Below are 21,219 nucleotides of genomic sequence, written 5' to 3'. Positions count from 1 at the left end.
AACGCCTCGTCTATTCTGGAAACCCCCCGCGGGAGACTCACCGTGCAGAGCCGAGCCATATGAGCCAGGGGCATGTACAATTAAGACGATTATGACGGCCCACCACCGTCTAATTTGTTTCGCCATAGTTTCAAAACGAACTGAAAATAACACTAACTCTAACGTTGTTTCTGGGTCTGATTCTGCAAAGCATCTGCCTCTCGTCGCGGGCTCTCATCACAAACCAGTGGTGCAGTGTTTACACTTTTTTTCATTCAGAGAGTGAAATGACTAGCGTCATTTTGGATAAACCTTAACTTTAAGTAAGTGGAAAAAAGTCTCTGCGTCTTCTCCTTTCATGACCTAACAGCAGCTTAAAGTTACTTGTAAGTGAATAAATGAATGATTACAAAACAGCGTGTACAAACACCTGTCATTGTTACTGACTGGACATGAACATTTGTCTGTAATTAGTATTTTATGTCTGAAAACAGAAACATTAAATATGTAAACGACTTCGGCTTTATTGGGTATTAAAATACAGTAAATTCAAAGAATGCATGTACGTCGCGATGATGTCACAAACATGCTAATTGGCACGTAATATCACATTGCACCATAGTGACGGGTAAAAATAGATTATGGCAGATTTTGACATACTCAGATCTAGACTTAAAAATAGAGGTGACCGTGCCTTTTCAATCGCTGGTCCTAAGTTATGGAAAAGCCTTCCGGCTTACATCAGATCGGCAAAGTCTTTGTCAACCTTCAAATCGGCCTTAAAAACGTAACTATTTTCACTGGCATTTAACATTCCCTGATCCATTTCTACTGTGGTATTTTTTATATTTCTGTTTTATGTGTCTTATTGTTTTGTTTTGTTTTATTTTAATTTTATTCACTGTGAAGCACTTTGGTCAACATCTGTTGTTTCTTAAATGTGCTATATAAATAAATGTAGCTGTTGTTGTTGTACAGCGCCGGTGTTCTGCCAATTTATGCATCCCTATGAAATTTTGCTACCTCCATACAAAACAGGACTAACCCCTCCCCCAACCCAACCCTTACACCTAAATAACCCCTCCCCAACCCAATCACAACAGGAGGGTAGCACAAATTTATGGATAGCATAAATTGGCAGAATACCGGGATGGGCAACTGCAGGTGAGTGGCCACACTCTGGGTGTTTAATTTAGCTGACACACACACGTATTCATCCACACATTTCAGAGAGGACTGACTCCCACGTTATTTTACCAGACTGCAGACATTTTACATCACGTAGGGAAAGTTGTATTGTGTTACGATGGAGAGTTAGACAGAAACCCATAGACGATTATGGTATGGATTTATTTAGTAGATATCATGTATCGTAACAATTAACAGTGGACTCATCTCACCAGGATAGACATTCCCACATTACCATGATCTAAAAATAAAATGCAAACACTTGGGTACAAATCCACAAAATAACTCTCAGAGATAGGAAGAGGAATATAAACAGAAGAAAATCAACCCCAAGCAACCCAACAACAGGGGTCACTGTTCGAATAAATCATCAACATTTACAACAGATTATGAACAATTCACTCAAATTCTGTCATGTTTGCTCACCCTCATGCTATTTAACTACTTGATTTGTATCAAATCAAATACAGTTTTTTTTATCAGTTATTTGTTTTTGAGTAAATAACTCATATTCTGGTTTGTTTATCAAATGAGTGGTCTTGTTGCTTCAGAGCGCTTAAATACACCACTCAAGTCATACATTTATATCATTGTACCTTTTTTGTCTTTTCTAGAGCATGAAGGTTTAAACGGCCATACATTCAGTTATATTGTGAAAAACAGCTCAGGCATTTGTCAAAATACTGCATTAATGTGATTAAATTCTTTTAACTAACTAACTAACTAACTAACTAACTAACTAACTAACTAACTAACTTTAATACTTGACTAAACTGACTAAAGAATAAAGAAGAAACGTATGTCTATCACACAGTGGCGTTGCTAGGCCCTTTTTAGGAGAGCTAAAGCCCCCCTAAAGTTCTAGCTTAGCCCCCCTAAAATATTGTGAGCAATAATGTAATCTGTACAAGAATTCGGGATCGCTTTATAGTCCCCTTTAAAGCTCTTATTATGAAAACGGCGTTAGGCTGTGTTATTTAGCGCATTCTTCAGTTCACAGCAGCACATTGGAGTGAACGTCATAAGCAGAGTAACGTTACAAGGTGTATTTGCCATTCTTTGTTATAAATACAGCTTAATATGATGCAGGAGCGATACAAGACCCTTTCCCATCCATCCACTGTAAAAAAGTTTTGTCTGCATTCACCCCTCGTTAACTAATGTTAGTTGTTTACGTTACCTCCAACTAAATGAAAGCACTTCACACCAATGGCGGCATACTTTAGAAAACGATCATGATGATATTGTAGCACACAGAAATGTGTCAGTCATGATGATGTTCAATTCAATTTATTTATATTTAGCTTTCTTTACTTAGCTTTTTTCGGAGTTAGCTTTCACTGTTATGCTGATGATACTCAACTTTATATTTCCTCGAAGCCTCATGAAACACAGCAGTTCCATCGAATAATGGAATGCATAGGCGATATAAAAAAACTGGATGAGTAACAACTTTTTATTACTGAACTCGGACAAAACAGAAGTGTTACTTATTGGAACGAAAACCGCCATACGTAACAACCAAGAAAACTGCTTTGCTATTGACTGATGTTCCATAAAACCCTCGTCTTCAGCTAAGAATCTTGGCGTTCTATTTGATAGTAATCTGTCATTTGAGAGCCACGTCACCAACACCTGTAAAATTGTGTTTTTCAATCTTAAGAATATATCTAAACTATGTCAAATGCTGTCAATGTCAGATGCAGAGAAGTTAATTCATGCATTCATGACACCAAGACTAGATTACTGTAATGCACTGTTAGGTGGTTGCCCTGCAGGCTTATTACAAAAACTCCAACTGGTCAAAAACGTGGCAGCTCGAGTTCTTACACGTACAAAAAAGTATGAACATATTAGCCCGGATCTGTCAACCTTGCACTGGTTACCTATAAAGCATCGCGTTAACTTTAAAATCTTGCTTATTACCTAAGCCCTACATGGTTTAGCTCCTCAGTACTTGAGTGAACTCCTCTTGTATTACAGTCCTTCACGTGCATTATGCTCTCAGGCATCCTGTCAGTTGGTAATACCTAGAATTTCAAAATCAAGTGCAGGTGGTAGATCCTTTTCCTATCTAGCACCTACACTTTGGAATAGTCTTCCCTGCACTGTCCGGGAGGCAGACACACTCTGTCAGTTTAAATCTAGACTAAAGATGCATCTTTTTAATCTTGCATACACTACACTTCCATAATATAAATCCTCTGAGGGTTTAGGCTGCATTAGTTAGATCAACCGGAATCAGGAACACAACTGATGTTGTTGAGGAACACAACTTGTTGCAACTGTCTTGTCTCATTGTTCCAAGGTTACCACAGCGAGCAGGATGCAGTTCATGCCCAGACCTGATGGTAGAGCAGAGAATGGAAAGCGGCGACCTGACAAGAGCTGAGATGATAGAGCTGGATAAAGAAGGACGCGGTGACTTGACATGTGTTCACTACAAAATTTAAAATGCTATTAGATTATTAATGATAATCTTAAATCTATAATTTACCTTATTAGTAAGTTTACTTATTTTTATTAAGCCTTGTTGTGCAAGCACTGTCCAGCTTGTGCAGAGGCAGCAACTTTTGCCAGAGGGGAACTGGAATCCCCTGGTTGGGCCTGGGTTCTCCTGAGGTTTTTTATCTCAATTGGAGTTTTGGGTTCCTCGCCACCGTTTGCATACTGATTTGCCTGACCGGGGGTGCTGCTTTAGAATTTTAAAGTTTTACTTAATTAATATTGCATATAGGAATTTATAGTCTGTTTAATATTTGACCTGTGTTTCTCCCTCCTTTATCTTAAATGTGTGCTTTCACTGTGCGTGCGTGCGTGCATGTCTGTGCGTGCGTGCATGCACGTCCGTGTGTGTGTCTATGTCTATGTGTGTTAGTACGTGTGCATATTGTGTGTGTGGAGTGTTTCGTATGTGGGTATGTCTGTCTTCTGTGTTTTCACCTTTTTCTTGTTTTTACAGGTATAACTTTAATTGTTTTGCTTATGGTCAGTATGTCTCATGTACAGCTGCTTTGTAACAATGAAAATTGCGCTTTTCACAATGTGCATTGTTCCAAATAAGAAAACACAGAAAGGTACAGCACAGTGCATGGTGTTTATAGACCAAGCAAGATCATTCTAATAAATAATATCTAATAAATAAATAAATGCAGTCTCCCGGTGCGCAAGCCAACACTGCCCTGCTGATGATGTGCTGTTTTATTTTTCTGCACCTAAGTTATAGAGAGTTGAGGCTAGTTTTGACAGCCCCGGAAAGACAACGGGCAGATAGAGTTAGGCCCGATTCACATTTCGCGTCTTTTCCGCGCGCATATTCGTTATTTTAAATGTAGACGGAAATATAGGGGGCGACGCGCTCTTTTTTTCAGGCGCTTCGGTGCCGCATCGAGATGAAAAAATCTCAATTTTTTAGAAAGCCGCAAGCGCACTGCAGGTCATGTGACAAGAACCAACCAGCTAATATAGACAAGCTCAATGAAGATGGAGATACAGATGATCACAGCATACCTAAATCTAGTAGCAGTAGTAGTTATTGCAAGTTATTTTCAGTGCATATAATCCATACTGTATATCCTTTGTTTATACCTCCTCATCTCAACGGCTATCGTGGCCAATGGTTGCTTAGCGACGACAGGAGAGCAAAGTCCAGGCACTATGGAAAAAAGGAGAACGCAGTGCAGCTCGTGTTTTCCGCACGGTTTTAGATGCGAAATGTGAATCGGGCCTTACTGTAGTTCAGCCTGGTACGGCTGTGTTGTTCATTATTCTGAGTTCCGAGGAAACAAAAATGTACCTATAAGCTCTTTGTCGTTTTTCAGACACTTCTGTATTTGTATTATTAATTGAAAACATATTGTGGATGTAATAGATGAACACGCAGTCATGCACAGGAGTGACAGCGCTCATGCTAATCAGAATGAATGGCAGGGAAACATATCAAGTTATTCCTACTAAATAATGATTCTTTAGTAATCTTTAATAATGAACCTGCAGTTGATTGTGACATTTATTATATGGATTTGTGGCTGTTGTTGTCACTTTGAATTATAAATGTTGCAGATTGACCAATTAATGTGATATTCATTTGAATAACAATAACTTGTCTTTATGCTTTTCTGCATATTCTTTCTTAATTATTTATTTTAGTAATGTATACAGTATGTGGTGCTTAGAGTGTGGCTATATATATATATATATATATATATATATACAGTATATCTATCCTCATTGGAGGCTGAGCACCCTAATATTGAAAACCTAGAATAGCCCCTACTATCACAGTTTTTACCAGATATACAGTACTGTGCAAAAGTCTTAGGCATGTTAGTATTTTCGCCCAATAAAATGGTTTTAAGCCAGATATTTACATCTTTTGCTTAAGTGTGTCAGTAGTAAATATCAGTTTACATTTTTAAACAGTTGCCATTACTTTTAATAATCCAGTGAGATTTTGGTATGCACTACGTGTGTGACAATAGCCGTGCTCCACAAGGCCAACAAGACTTTTGCACAGTATACTGTAGCTAAATAAAAAAATAAAAGTTTTAGCACTTACTGACTGCAGTACAGCCATGAAAGAAAGTTGTTCTTTAATGAGTTGTTTTTTACTCTGACTTTTTAATTCTGATGTTAGTGTTTTATTGGCAAGTCGCTTCTAGCATTTGTTGGTAAATCTCTTGGCAAGCAGACCTCACGAATACATGGTAAGTCTTATCCACTAAAACAAGAGGAAATAAAAATCAAACAAGCATATTAAAAACTCTTGAATATGGCTGTCAATACTAGAAATAATGAGATGTTTTATATAGGATTACCTCACTCTCGTCAAGAGTCACCTTTCCTCCATCACAGAGTCTCTGGAATATGCCTAATAAAAAGAAATTTAGTTACAGGCTATTCAAATGAAAGGAACCGTTAATAAAACAACACTTAATTAGTTTTTTTCCCTTTGGACGTATAGGGAAAAGGGCCTCAATGGACAATTTTAGAAAAGAACAGATAAGAACATTATCCTGTAGATAGATACAGTTGCTAAAAACAAATACAATTATTTGATGTTATTGCGTTGTGTTAACAATCTTAATAATTGTCTTTGTTCTGATGAACACAGAGAAAGTAATTTGAAAGAATGTCAGCAACCAAACAGATCTCATCCCCCACTGACTCCCATTATGTTCCCTACTATGGCAGTAAATGGGGGATGAGATCTGTTTGCCTGCTTACTGACATTTTTCCAAACATCTTCCTTTGTGTTCAGCAGAACAAAGAAATGTACAGGTTTGGAACAACCTAAGGGTGAGTAAATGATGACAGAATTTTCATTTTTGGGTGAACTATCCCTTTAAGTTGGTTCACTTTTTTCGAAATCCTACTAAATAAGTTTTGGCTAATAGGGTTTATAACATGTTCCTTCCTACTTTTCAAGTCCAACACCCCTGGAAATGTGGGGGAGGTAATTACAAGGATTTTAGCAAATAGCAGTTTTTTAGTAAATTACTTCTTTAAGGTAGAATAGTACAAAAATCAGAACAATATTCCAAAGTTTCCCTTTTTTTCTATATTTACATTTAATATAACAGTCTAAACCAACAACTTAATACAGAAAATTGCCTTACAACAGTTTTCATCCAGAAGAGTAATTCCTACTTACTAGCCATACAGTTCAAACGCATGACGAGGCATATGAAGCCCTCCAGAGAGATCTGTTCTGATGCACCACCGTATCGCACAGTCATGAGAGTCAGGATGTCTTCATTTAAATGCATGCCTGAGGAAAATAAATGACAGTTGCAGTCATAGTTATAGTATCTGTACATTGTTTAGAAATTTTGAATGCATTAAAAATAGGGTTATCAAAATTAATCCTTGGCAATTTAAAGGAAAAGTTCACCTCAAAATCTAAATTCTGTTATTTTTTACGTCACTTATTTGCATTTCAACATGTTTTAAGACCTCCCGGCGTCTTCAGAACACAAATAAAGATATTTTAGGTGACATCCGAGAGATTTCCAGGCCTCCTCATAGACACCATGGTTATTGTTGCTGTCAAGGTCCAGAAAAGTACTAAAGACATCGTTAAATTGGTCCATCATCTCATGGTGGCTCAATTGAAAATTTTTGAAGCAACGAGAATACTTTGTGCGAAAAACAAACCAAAATAACAACTTTAAACGATATATTCTCCTCTGTCTTGTCTTTCTATGGTGCGCATTCATGAGAGCACTTCGACTTCGGTGGGGGGCAGACGCCAGCATTCTGACTGACAACCCGGAAGCGCATCTCTGTGTTTACAAGCAGACGTACGCTCTATATAACCTGATCTTCACAAAATGTCTGATGATTTCGATACTGAGGAAGGCTTGCCCAATCGAATACGCATGCGTCGACGTGCTCTCGTGAACGAATGGTTTGTTTTTCGTACATAAAGTATTCTCGTCGCTTCAAAAAAATTCAATTGAGCCACTATGAGTGGATGGACCAATTTAACGATGCCTTTTGTACTTTTCTGGACCTTGACAACAACTATAACCATAATGTCTATGAGAAGGCCTGGAAATCTCTCGGATTTCACATAAAATATCTTTATTTGTGTTCCGAAGATGCCAGGAGGTCTTAAAAAATGTTGAATGTCATGTGGGTGAGTAAAAAGGTGAACTTTTCTTTTAAGAACACCCATGTAAACGTACAAAAGTACACAGTGGAGCACTTGTTGTTTGGTGCCACAAAAAATATATAAGCATTTACCTGTTTTCTCTAATGCATTTCTCAGCTCATTCAGAGAGAGAGCACAATCTTTTGTGGAATCCATGCTGTAGAAGATTTCCTTTAAAATAATAGAAAATTAACTTAGATAATTTTGCACATCTAAAAGAAAAAAAGAATACAATTCACTATTCTTCACCTTGTATTTGAGAATTCGATTCCACAGATGCATGAATTCTGATCCATCAAGTTTTCCAGCGATAGAAGACTATTGGTTACAGTCAAAGAAAGTTTATAAGGGTACCTGTACTCAACAGTTTCTTGGGATTAGGGTTTTGAGCAAATCTATTTAGAATCAGAAAATCAGAATCAGAAAGAGCTTTATTGCCAAGTATGTTTGCACATACAAGGAATTTGTTTTGGTGACAGGAGCATCCAGAACACAGAAACAGCAACAACAGTACACAGAGACCATAACACAATAGAATACAGTACACAGATGATTTAAATAATGGGTATAAAAATTAAGAAATACAATACAATAAATATAAGATAAAGATATAGAGAGTAAAGCTATGTGTGTATGTAAATATGTAAAAGTAAAAAATAAGAATAGTCTATTGTAGTACAAGGTATGTGCTATATACAGCAGAATTAGGGCTGCAGCTATCGATTCTTTTACTAATCGAGTATTCTACTGATTTTTCCATCGATTAATCGGGTATTCAGATAATAAGTACTGTTTCTTTATTAAAAAGCAATACTAAATATACAAGAGAAAATAAGACAGGTCTCTTAAAATGAGTTAAACAACTAATTTGTTTCCTTTTTAGAGCAATTAAAGTTTTTATTGCTGAAATTGCATACATTAATATCTGTGAAAACTAAACCCATTTAGTACATTCCATTGCCATATTAAATTCAAAATGCAATAATACAAATATATAAATAAGAAACATGAATAAAAACAGAAAGAATAATTTCAGAGGTAAACAACTAACTGCAGCTTATGCAAGATGCATTTAGTTTATATAAATTAGTTTTAGTTTTTTTTTTACTATTAAATAGTAATATATAGCCTATGACTTTTATTTTGGCAGGTTGTCGGAAGACGCTTATTTTTTAGTATGTCTGTTTCTTCACTCAAACAATAACATGTTCGTGAAATAAACTCTGCAACTCTGCAGGTGAAGTTCATGTCCTCATTCAGTGCAGACGCAGACAAATTAATGAGCATCACGCGTATAGCACGTTAAACTGTGCTGTTCATTCACGCAGACATGCAGAACAGCCAGATGACATGTGTAAATAACAGGATTCGGCGTCCACAAGTCCGCATCTAGTTTTATGGACTCAATGCAGCCGGAAAACAAGTTTCACTCGCAAAATAGACTAAAACTAAGTAAAATAGCAAATCACCATTTCAATAAGCTATCACTTATTTATCAGCATGAGAAATACGTGTGAGCGTTAAACAGACTAAAATGAGTGTGTCTCGCAGTGAATGCATGAGACATGAGAGCCCTGTAACATGAACAGAGTTTAGCGGGCTGTGCGTTAGTAATAACGGTCCGCGGGGAAACGCAGTGCTCCATGTGTACTGTAGTTAAATGGATTAAACAAAGCTTCGAGGCAACAAAATTTGCCTCGATGATTTTTTGTATTCGAATTACTCGAGGAATCGTTTCAGCCCTAAGCAGAATGAAATATAATTTACAGAAAAAGTTGTATAAAAAATAAATAGTGTATTATCTGGAGGATATAATTAATATTGCACTTAATTATTATTGCACAGAGTTATTAATTGCACGGTGGGTAAAAAACATTTAACTGTTCAAGAGGTAGATGGCCTGAGGGAAGAAGCTGTTTTTGTGTCTGGTTGATTTGGTGCTCAGTGCTCTTTAGCGCCTGTAATGTTTCAATAAAGCGACAGAGTGTCCTAATGTCTCAGCTTTATTAACATCAAGTAATTACAGCTGACAGGAATACGCCGTGACTTCATCGACAGTTAAGGCTTTTTTTCAGAACCCCCAGTACTTCCCCCCTAGTACCAACACCTCCACATAACATACTTCCCACTCTATTGCCATCTGGTGGGCAAGATACACATTGCGTAATAACATTAACCTGTTTACATCACAGCGCCGACCAGACGGCAGCATTGTGAAGAGATGATGGCTTGGATGTGAGAGGTCCAGGGTGATTTTCTGAGCCCTTTTCCTCACTCTGGATGTATAGAGCTCTTGGAGGGTGGGCAGGGGAGCACCAATGATCTTCTCAGCAGTCTGAACCGTCCTCTGTAGTCTTCTGATGTCTGACTTTGTGGCTGAGCCAAACCAGACAGTGATGGATGTGCAGAGGACAGACTCTATGACTGCTGAGTAAAACTGTTTTAACAGAGTTTGTGGTAGGTTGAACTTCTTCAGCTGATGTAAGAATTTCAAACTCTGCTGGGCTTTTTTAGCAATGGAGCCAATGTGATTGTCCCACTTCAGGTCCTGAGAGATGGTGGTGCCCAGGAACCTGAATGACTCCACTGCTGCCACAGTGCTGTTCATGATGGTGGGGGGGGGGGGGTTGCAGGGGGGTTTCTCCTGAAGTCCACAATTGTCTCCACTGTTTTAAGCGTGTTCATCTCCAAATTGTTATGACTGCACCAGACAGCCAGCTGCTCAACCTTCTGTCTGTACGCAGACTCATCACCATCCTGGATGAGGCCAATGAGTGTGGTGTCGCCTGCGAACTTCAGAAGTCTGACAGAAGGGTCCTGGGCAGTGCAGTCATTGGTGTACTGGGAGAAGAGCAGTGGGGAGAGAAAGAACCCCTGGGGGGCCAATGCTGATTGTGCGGGTGCTGGATGTGAGTTTCCCCATTCTCACTAACTGTTGCCAGTCTGTCAGAAAGCTGGTGATCCACTGACAGATAGTCAGCTGGTGAGCCAGGAACAGATAGCTGGGTTAACTTAGTCTGGAGCAGTGATGGGATGATGGTGTTGAAAGCGGAGCTAAAGTCCACAAAGAGGATCCTCACATAGGTCCCTGGTCTATCCAGATGTTTCAGGACAAAATGCAGCCCCATGTTAACTGCATCCTCAACAGACCTGTTTGCTCTGTAGGAAAACTTCAGGGGGTCCAGTAAGGGTTCTGTGATGTCCTTCAGATAGGCCAGTACCAGTCTCTCGAATGACTTCATGACCACAGATGTGGGAGCGACAGGTCTGTAGTCATTCAGTCCTGTGATTTTGGGTTTCTTTGGGATGGAGATTATGGTGGAGCACTTGAAACAGGAAGGAACTGTGCACAGCTCCAGTGATCTGTTGAAGATCTGTGAGAAGATGAAGGCCAGTTGAATAGCACAGCTTTTAAGAGAGGCTGGTGAGATACCATCTGGGCCTGGTGCTTTTCTTGTCTTTTGTTTCCTAAAGACTCGGCACACATCCTCTACACTGATCTGAAGTGTAGGAGGTGGGGTGACTGAAGGTGATAGGTGTTGTGTAGAGAGAATGTCAGAGTTGGTGTGAGGTGTAAAATTAGCATTTTCAAATCTGCAGTAAAAGTCATTCAGATCATTGACCAGGTGTTGATTGCCTGCAAAATTGGGGGATGGTGGCTTGTAGTTAGTGATGTCTTTCAGGCCTTTCCACACAGACGCAGGGTCGTTGGCTGAAAACCGGTTTCCAACTTTTTAGAGTAGTTTCTCTTAGCCACTCTGATCTCCTTTGTCAATGTGTTCCTAGCCTGCCTGTACAAGACTTTGTCCCCTTTTCTGTAGGCATCCTCCTTGGTTTGGCAAATCTGTCTGAGTTTTGCTGAGAACCATGGTTTATCATTGTTGTATTTTAAGGAAATCCTAGTAGGAATGCACAAATCCTCACAGAAACTGATGTATGATGTTACAGTCTCTGTGAGCTCATCCAGATCGGTGGTAGCAGCTTCAAAAACACTCCAATCGGTGCACTCGAAACAGGCTTGTAAGGCCCGCTCTGTTTCGTTGGTCCATCTTTTAAAAGTCCTTACCATAGGTTTGGCAGATTTAAGTTTCTGCCTGTAGGCTGGGATAAGGTGAACCAGGCAGTGATCATACAGTCCTAAAGCTGCTCTAGGCACAGAGCGATATGCATTCTTTATTGTGGTGTAGCAATGGTCCAAAATATTTTTGTCTCTGGTAGGGCATGTGATGTGTTGTCTGTATTTTGGCAGCTCGAGTGTAAGTTTTGCCTGATTAAAGTCGCCAAGAATAATAATAACAGAGTCCGGATGTTGTTGCTCAGTGTCCGTGATGTGATCGGCAATCTGTTGTAATGCCACGCTCACGTGCGCTTGCGGTGGAATGTAAACACACACGAGAATGAACGAGGAAAACTCTCGCAGCGAGTAAAAGGGCTAAAAAGTAATAAAGTAATAAAAGTAAAAGAGTTAATGAAGATTGCTTCTAGGTCAAGACAGCACATCTTCTTCATCACTGTTGTATCTGTACACCACTTTTCATTGATGTAGAAACATACCCCACCACCGCGCGATTTCCCCGTTGATTCTGCGTCGCAGTCCGCTCTGAACAGATAGTAGCCGGGCAGATGTAGCGCGCTATCCGGGATGAAGTCATTCAGTCAAGTTTCCACGAAACACAAAACAGCAGAGTTTGAAAAATCCTTATTTGTTCGGTAGAGTATAAGAAGTTTGTCCGTTTTGTTTGGCAGAGAGCACAGATTCGCCAGATGTATGCTAGGCAGCGCAGTTTTAAAGCCACGCTCTCTGAGCCTGATTAGCGCGCCGGTGTTCTGTCAATTTATGCAACCCACAGAATTTTGCTACCCTAGTGTTGTGATTGGGTTGGGGGAGGGGTAACTTAGGTGTAAGGGTTGGGTTGGGGGAGGTGTTAGTCCTGTTTTGCATGGAGGTAGCAAAATTTGACAGGGTAGCATAAATTAGCAGAACACCAGCTTGCTTCCCACGCTTGCGTGTCTTGGAGCGCATCAGCAGCGCCGCTTCGCCTCCGACTACGATGTTAAGTAAAACGTCTGAATAATCAAAAACCGGTAAAAGATCAGATGGTGTACACTGCCAAATGTTCAGCAGTTCATCTCTTGTGAAACTGATTGTATGGTAAAAACATAAAACAGGACAAACTAACAAAAACACTAAAACAACTGGAGAGCTCCACACCGAGGCAGCCATCTGCGGCACCATCTTATTGTCAAAAACATATAGCACTGCAAAATAATAATGATAGAGAAAAAAGGATACATCTGACATGGCAATCAAACTTCTACAAGTATCCAGACCAAATCCTTCAGAAACTTTTGTGTCTCCTAGAAGATATGAATCACAAAAGAGATATGCATGATGAAATTTTCACATAGTTAAATTTTGCAGATGGGAAATTATGAGTGATAAATTTCAGCATAAGTGACTGGTTAATACAGCAAAATAACAGTTATACTTAAAAAAGCAGGCCATGCACAGTAATTACTATAAGACAGAATCTGAGAACAATGGCTTCAAACTAAAAGTTGGTTGCTTAAAATATGTATTTACAATTTATATGAAATACATTTCTCAGAATTTAGTAGTTGAGTCTGGCTATCACAGGACTTTTTTACATTTTTAGTTTAATAAAAAATACAGTAATTAATGCTTGAGTTTTTGTAGTTTTTGAAACTCTCACCTAGGTTTTGATGTAGGTGTTGTTGAAGTTGCCAAGCATCGACATCTTTGTACTACATACAAGCAAGACATTTCAGGGTTTGATCCTCAGATCACATTTAACATTCCTGATGCAAATAGTATGGAATCGTATTTTGTCTTTTAAAATGTGCCGATTAAATTTACCTGATCAGAATATTGTCGAAACAGTGCAACATTTTGTTTTTTATTTTTGGATTCTTCATCCACCTGATCAGTGTAATGAACCTAAACACAAAAGTACAATCAAGAGTGAACAGTTTTGATCAGCAGCTGTCTAGAAATGATTACAGTTCCCTACAGTGACTTATGGAAAATGCAAACCACAAGTCAAAACTGCATTAAAAATATGGGCTAGAAAATGTAAAGCATTACATACAGTATATTATAGAGTTTGCTGTCTTTGTTTATTTTATGTTTTTGTAATTTTAAGGTTTAAAAATATTTTTTGACTTAACTGTAACTGCAAATTGAAAATACTCTGTGTATTCACGAAACAGTTGGTATTTCAAGGTGTGGTATTTAAATGCAATACCCTGCATAGTGCATACTCATCACTAACCAACTGCAATTTATATTAGAATGTCACACTTCCACAAATGTCTACACCGCAACAAAAGCTTTCCTGTAGCTCAGTGGTTAGAGCATGGTGCTAGCAACGCCAAGGTCATGGGTTCGATCCCAGGGGATTGCACATACTCCGATACAATGAATAGTATAATGCAATGCATGTCGCTTTGGATAAAAGTGTCTGCCAAATGAATAAATGTAAAACAAAATGGACCAAATCCATCCTATTACCTTTGTAAAATCCACAAGAAAGTCTTTCTCAGTTCTTTCTGTGTCTTTTCTGAAAAAAAAAGAAAAAGCTTTTAACGCAATAAAACAGGTAAAAATTAACTGTACTGTATTTACAACAAATATGATGTAAAACAAGTGAAACTTTTTAATAGACCAATATAAGCACAAAAAAAACATAGTTTGAATATTATTGTTACGGTTCGTGCAGGGAACACTCGAGAGACGTAGATAATCCAATATACTTTTAATATTATCCATGATGAAGATGACACAGACAAGCACAACACCATTTACATAAACAATACCAGACAAAGAACTGAACTAAGGAGAGAACTTAAATAAAACAGATAAGGAGGGGTAGACAGGTGATGGGAATTAGCAATGGCCATATGATAGGGATCAGGTGAGACGGGTGCAAAGGATTATGGGAAGTGTAGTCCAGTGGTAAATGAGGGCAGACGGTGGACCGTGACAATTGGGCGGTTTCCTAAACACGGCTTATCCACCCATTGTGTACTGATCTGATTTGTTTCAGAACTGAGAAAAAAAGACATAGGCCCGGTTTCACAGTCACGGCTTAGCTTAAGCCAGGACTATGCCTTAGTTGAATTAAGATATTTATGTCGCTTTTATAAAAATGCATTAGAAGAATACATTACGGGTGTGCATCTCGAGACAAAACAATGGCACTGATATATTTTAAGATATTTATGGGCAAGTTATATTCAGTTAAGACAGGTCACACATTCATTTTAGTCTGGGGCTAGCCTTAAGCCTTGTCTGTGAAACAGGGCAATAGAGTATAAAACCGTTTTATCTCTGAAGCAATTATGTTCTTGTATAGCTTATGGTGGATTTTTTTCTGCTCTTGTTTTTTCTCTCTGTGTGCTGTGTAGCTGCACATGCGTGTACACTGCTCTCTATGCATAAATTGCCTTTCAAGGATAATAAGTAAAGACAAGTACAAAGTAAAGTAACTTACTCAATGTGGATCTCATTTTTGCAGAGAATGGACATGAAGAATTCAGCATTCTGATTGGGGGTATGAGTGTATGGTACGATGAGATAGTGTCCTGGCTCCAGTCTAAAGAATTTCGTCACCTGTCTTACATATTCAAACTTCCCACTGATTTCCACAGGCTTTACCTTTTGGAAGAAGCTTGCTCCAAACTTTCCTTCAGATCTCATCTTAAGAGTAATAATACAAAAACTTTACTGTCAAAGAAATGTGTCAAAAATTATGTATAGTGGGTTCATTTTTAAAATGAGTTGTGTTCATTTTACTTGCCTCTGGTGGAATCTGTAAAAGTAGAAAAAAGATTAATAAGTTTTGATGATGATGATACTATACTGTGTAAGTATTGTTTTTTTAATGTAATAAAAACGTATTCGACCTTCTGTGGACACCTCGTTGCCTTGGAATTATAAGGTTCTATTTGGGTTTTGAGTAGTTTTGAGATACTGAGCTTCAAAGTTTTTGCATTTCATATAGCAAAAATTATATGGGGAAAAAATATCTTTCATATGTGAAAATGACCCTAAATGTTCAATATCAACATTTTCCAAAATTTGTAAGTGGGGGTTTTTGGAACAGGTCAAACGCATAGAACCTTTTGATCCTGAAAAAAACACTCTCTGCTTAGAATTTTAAGGTTCTATCTGCAAAACATTCATTAAAGCAATATTTCAAGCAACACAAACAATTTACTTATATTTTTTGGTAAAACATGAAATAGTGTTGATATGTATACAAAAAAGTTACATTTAAATTATTTTTATGACATTTATTTCAGATTTTAGGACACATAACTTTTTTCTTGTTCAAGTTAAGCATAAAAGGCCATGCTAATTATTTTATCTAGTGTAGATTTTAGGTAGCTAATTATATGGTGGGTAATTCTAAACATTATTGCAGGAACCATTAAGTTTCGGTTGGTTTAGACACACAGCAGCTACTGTAACCAAACTTAGACTTTATTCCACAGAAGGTGATGAAGGTAAAATTACTTTCTAGAGATAGGTATGGCTGAAATAACATAATAATGTTTATTGTTGTTAATTAAGACTGTTGACATTGTTGACTATTTGTGACCCTGGACAACAAAACCAGTCTTATGCATACATTTTTTGAAATTGAGATTTTTACATTATCTGAACGCTGAATAAATAAGATTTCCATTCCAAATCAAAATATTGAGAAAATCGCCTTTAAAGTTCCCAAAGAGCATGCAGCATCGAGTGAAGTTTGTAACTGTGTTTCTGGCCATTTTTTTGCAATTTCGCTGCATCCAATTACAAAACACAAAGTTTTTATATATTTACAGTAGGAAATTTACATTTACATTTACATTTAGTCATTTAGCAGACGCTTTTATCCAAAGCGACTTACAGATGAGGGAAACAATGGAAGCAATTGGAACAACATAAGGACAACAAAAAGCATAAGTGCAATAAAAGAAAATTGGTCTCACATAGCCTATCACAGTGTACAGAGCTAATGTTTTTTTTTTTTTTTTTTTTTAAGCATAGAAAAGAGATAGAAGTCAGAACTGATCAGTCAGGTGTTGACGGAAGAGATGTGTTTTCAGACGGTTCTTAAAGATGGCTACAGAATCTGCTGAACTTGTAGCAGCGGGCAGGTCATTCCATAAATGTGGAACCAATCCTGAGAAGGTACGTGAGAGAGATATTTTACCTTTTTGGGATGGCACCACAAGACGTCGTTCATTTGCAGAGCGTAGGGATCTGGCAGGTATATAAGTCTGCATTAGCGAGTGAAGGTAAGGGGGTGCCAAATCAGTGGTGGTCTTGTAGGCCAGGAGCAGAGTCTTGAATTTGATTCGAGCGACTATAGGGAGCCAATGTAACTGAGTGAAGAGAGGAGTGACGTGCGCTCTCTTCGGTTCATTGAAGACCACTCTTGCCACCGCATTCTGGATCATCTGTAGAGGTTTGGTTGTGCAAGCTGGAAGTCCAGCCAGTAGCGCATTGCAGTAGTCCAGTCTGGACAGAACAAGAGCCTGGACTAGGACTTGCGTAGCATGCTGGGATAGGAAAGGTCTAATTTTCCTAATATTGTAGCAGATGAATCTACAGGACCGGGTGGTGCTGGCAACATGATCAGAGAAGTTAAGCCGATCGTCGATCACCACTCCCAGGTTCCTGGCCATTCTGGAAGATGTGATGGTTGATGAGCCCAGTTGAATGGAGAAATTGTGATGAGTCTTTGTGTTGGCCGGGATTACAAGCAGTTCTGTTTTAGAAAGGTTCAGCTGCAGGTGATGGTCGTTCATCCAGAGCGAGATGTCAGCTAGGCATGCTGAAATGCATGCAGAAAAAGTCGGATCGTCAGGCTGAAATGACAGGTGGAGTTGTGTATCATCCGCATAGCAGTGATAGGAAAAGTCATGTTTCCGAATGACAGAGACTAGGGATGTCATGTATATAGAAAATAGCAATGGACCAAGCTCTGAGCCCTGAGGCACCCCTGTGTCGACATGTTGGGACTCAGAGACCTCTTCTCTCCAGGATACTCTAAATGACCTACCTGTGAGGTAAGACCTGAACCATTGTAGCACCACTCCAGAGACACCCATAGCCTTGAGGGTCGACAGGAGTATGTGGTGGTTAACAGTGTCAAAGGCAGCAGACAGATCCAGTAGGATAAGTACAGATGAGTTAGAGGCAGCTCTTGCCAGTCTCAGGGCTTCAATGACTGAGAGCAGCGCAGTCTCAGTGGAATGATCGCTCTTGAAACCAGACTGGTTGCTGGGTGAGAAAGGATGAGAGCTGGTTACGTACCACCCGTTCAAGAGTTTTAGCCATGAAGGGGATAGTGATACCGGTCTGTAGTTCTCTAAAAGTGCAGGATTAAGAGTGGGTTTCTTCAGTAGCGGGGTAATACAGGCCTCTTTGAAGACTGTGGGAATTGTACCAGTGGTGAGAGACGAGTTGATAATGTGGGTCAGAGCGGGAGCCACCGTTGGAGAGTTGGCCTGGGGGAGAGGAGTAGGGATGGGATCTAGCGGGCAGGTAGTTGGATGGTTAGAAGACATGACCTTGGAGACATCATCTTGAGATAGGAGAGAGAAAGAGGGGAACGAGCATGTCGGGGTTTTGGGCGTGAACAAGAGGCGGCGGCACAGGGAACTGACTGCTGATGGTGGTCATTTCTTTACGAAGAAAGATGCAAAATCATCAGCTGTTAAGTCGGATGGAGGTGAGGTGGCAGTGGGCAAAGAAGAGAAAAAAGGTTTTAAAGAGAGTACGAGAGTCAGGCGAGTCTTTAATTTTAGCGTGGTAGTACTGGGTTTTTGCAGAGGAGACATCAGCAGCGAAAGAAGAGAGGAGAGACTGATAGAGACCGAGGTCAGCGGGTTCTTTAGATTTGCGCCACTTTCTTTCAGCAGACCTGAGCGTGGCGCGATGTTCACAGAGAACATCAGATAACCAGGGGGCAGAAGGGGATGCTCGAGATGGCCTAGATGTTAGAGGGCATAGATTGTCTAAGCAGGAGGTTAGTGTGGGGCAAAGAGTGTCGGTGGCACTGTTAGTATCCAAAAGAGAGAGCTGTTCAGAGGGAGGGAGCGTGGCGGAGACCACAGAGGATAAGCGGGAGGGAGAAAGTGATCGTAGGTTTTACAAAATATCTTCATGGAACATGATCTTTCCTTAATATCCTAGTGAATTTTGGCATAAAAGATAAATCAATCATTTTGACCCATACAATGTTTTGTTGGCTATTGCCATAAATATACCCATGTGATGTATTACAGAAAGATCATAACTTGAAAATCTTATCCTATCTGTTTGGTAACCATGATAATTTCAGATTTTGACCTTATTTAAGACAAAAGCTATTACAGAACAGCACTTCCTAAGTGCATAATCTTATCTTAACTACATATAGGAAAATGGTATTACAGAAGCGTCTTAACTTGACAAATAAACGGTCTTAACTTTAGGACGACCCCACAGCTGTCCTAACTTCAAAATTATTTCAAAACTAATAGAAAAAACACTCACAATTGCGCTCTCCAACAATGGCATTACATTGATTAATAATTGAAAATGAAGAATTTAGATGTTTAATGGAAGAAAGACTCTTGGAGGACCCTGAAGATGTGTAACAATTGACAAAACACTTTAAGTAATTACAGAATGCCGTGCAATATGATATTAAAGTTAGCACATGAACACAGCAAGGGTGGTAAACTTTTTCTTCACAGCCTCAGCTGTTTTTGTTTTGTTTTTCCATTTTGTTTACCTCATCAGCAGCTCGAGCAGTGTTGGTTGCTTGGTAACAGACCTGAAAGTGGATTGCAGAGCTTGATGGTGCAATTTAAGATTTCCTAACTAGAGATAAGATACAATTTTGTAAGATAGGATAGGAATCCCAAATCAAGCTAAGATTTGCTTCTGTAATACAGATTTGTGAAAAATCCTAATTTAACGTATCATAACTGAAGTTAAGACCTAAGATAAGAAACCTTCTGTAATACGCCCCCAGTGTCACACTTGGCCTTTAGGGCTTAATATTGTAAAATTTAAGGTATTAATCGCATTATGAGGGTGTACGTAAACAAGCTCCCTTGTTAAGTAGTCAGGGCACTGATCAGGGAGAGCCGTCTCATTCGCAGAATCCTTCCAGTGCACCGAATACGTTTGTTCCCTAAAAATTCCCACAATGGAACGCAAAAGTCAGGGAGCATGGATGCTCACTATGTTCCCTTACCGGAAATCATGTGACATCTTTTTGAATCCGTTTAACCGAAATTGCACAAGCAAACTTAATAAACTTAATGAAACGCGATAGAACTTTTGAAAAGACAAATGTTTATTTTATTTTATGTATAAACACACATTGCTTGTGCACGGATATGTAACAAAATAGTTTAAGTGTTTCTCATATTTCTAGTGATGTAACGTTCTGAGCCGAGGCTTCGGAGTAGGGCTGTGCAATTTGGGGAAAATATCTAATTGCAATATTTTTGACAGACATTGCGATTGCGATTTGATTTGCGATTTTAACTTTTCTAATTCAAGCTTCAATTCAATATTGTTGTGTGGAGCACAGTATGGGTATAGTTACCCTGAAAGAAAACAACAAAAATAAAAACATTTAATTATTTCCATTAAAACCATTACAAAATTAATTTTTGTAGTGTGCTTTGGGCATTATTCAAATAGGGCTTACTGTTGTTCAATTGGTTCCCAACTTCCAGATTACATCACACCAATAGAATCCAAATACCAGTGTACACTATTATAGTTTCCATTAAAACAAATACAACTCCCATTGTAACCCTTAAATCCATAACATTTTCTATTGTGTTAGTGAATTATTAAAATAGTTCATAGTTTACATAGGCTGATTTATTATTGTTTAAGTATGTGGGATTTTTTAAAACAAGTAAAAAATGTGCTGAATGTTTAATTTCATCCAAGTGAAATTAGCAAAACAGTTAGATAGAATTTACATTTGTTAGAAAGTGAAACGCTGAGCTAGGCGTGAGTTTACACAGGGTGCGCGCGTGCGTCAAGCCTCGTCCATATTGCCAGATGCCCGAGCCGGACTCAAGTACTATAAACGTCATTACGAAACAGGCTGTGTATGCGCGTCAAGTTTAAACGGCTCGTCCGCGAGACGCGCAACGCGGGGCAGAGACGCGCGAGTATGACACAGGCTGTGTGTGCGGTCTTCTGAATTGGATGGTTCTTTAGTATTTATTTGCCTAATGATCGATCTGACTCTGCAGATGCCATAATAACACACACACTCTCTCTCTCCTGCCTTCTGTGTGTTTGTTTTTTAATGACGGACGTTTATGCAGTTGGCTAGGGCTATGAAGGCATTATAATGCCA

The 21,219-nt window shown here is 38.9% G+C and overlaps 1 protein-coding gene across 2 annotated transcripts; it reads right to left on the bottom strand.

The window, feature by feature from the left end:
• Nucleotides 1-1,310: 1,310 nt before the first annotated feature.
• LOC130550426 (calpain-1 catalytic subunit-like) lies at nucleotides 1,311-15,657 on the bottom strand. Of its 2 annotated transcripts, XR_008962415.1 has the most exons (11): nucleotides 15,337-15,657; nucleotides 14,355-14,403; nucleotides 13,701-13,781; nucleotides 13,537-13,588; nucleotides 13,116-13,180; nucleotides 8,072-8,140; nucleotides 7,915-7,993; nucleotides 6,821-6,937; nucleotides 5,985-6,037; nucleotides 3,665-5,887; nucleotides 1,311-3,569 (listed from the first exon to the last, which is right to left on the bottom strand). XR_008962415.1 is itself a non-coding variant. In XM_057327904.1 (10 exons), the coding sequence occupies exons 1-10, from the start codon at nucleotides 15,540-15,542 to the stop codon at nucleotides 5,861-5,863; spliced, it is 798 nt and encodes a 265-aa protein (XP_057183887.1). In that variant the 5' UTR covers nucleotides 15,543-15,657; the 3' UTR covers nucleotides 1,311-5,860. The 2 variants fall into 2 exon arrangements, 1 of the variants encoding a protein (XP_057183887.1); XM_057327904.1 differs by having other exon boundaries at nucleotides 1,311-5,887.
• Nucleotides 15,658-21,219: the final 5,562 nt, after the last annotated feature.

This window comes from Triplophysa rosa, unplaced genomic scaffold, assembly GCF_024868665.1.
Source record: "Triplophysa rosa unplaced genomic scaffold, Trosa_1v2 scaffold313_ERROPOS81286, whole genome shotgun sequence".
Taxonomy (NCBI): domain Eukaryota; kingdom Metazoa; phylum Chordata; class Actinopteri; order Cypriniformes; family Nemacheilidae; genus Triplophysa; species Triplophysa rosa.
This window is presented reverse-complemented; position numbering and strand designations above follow the sequence as displayed.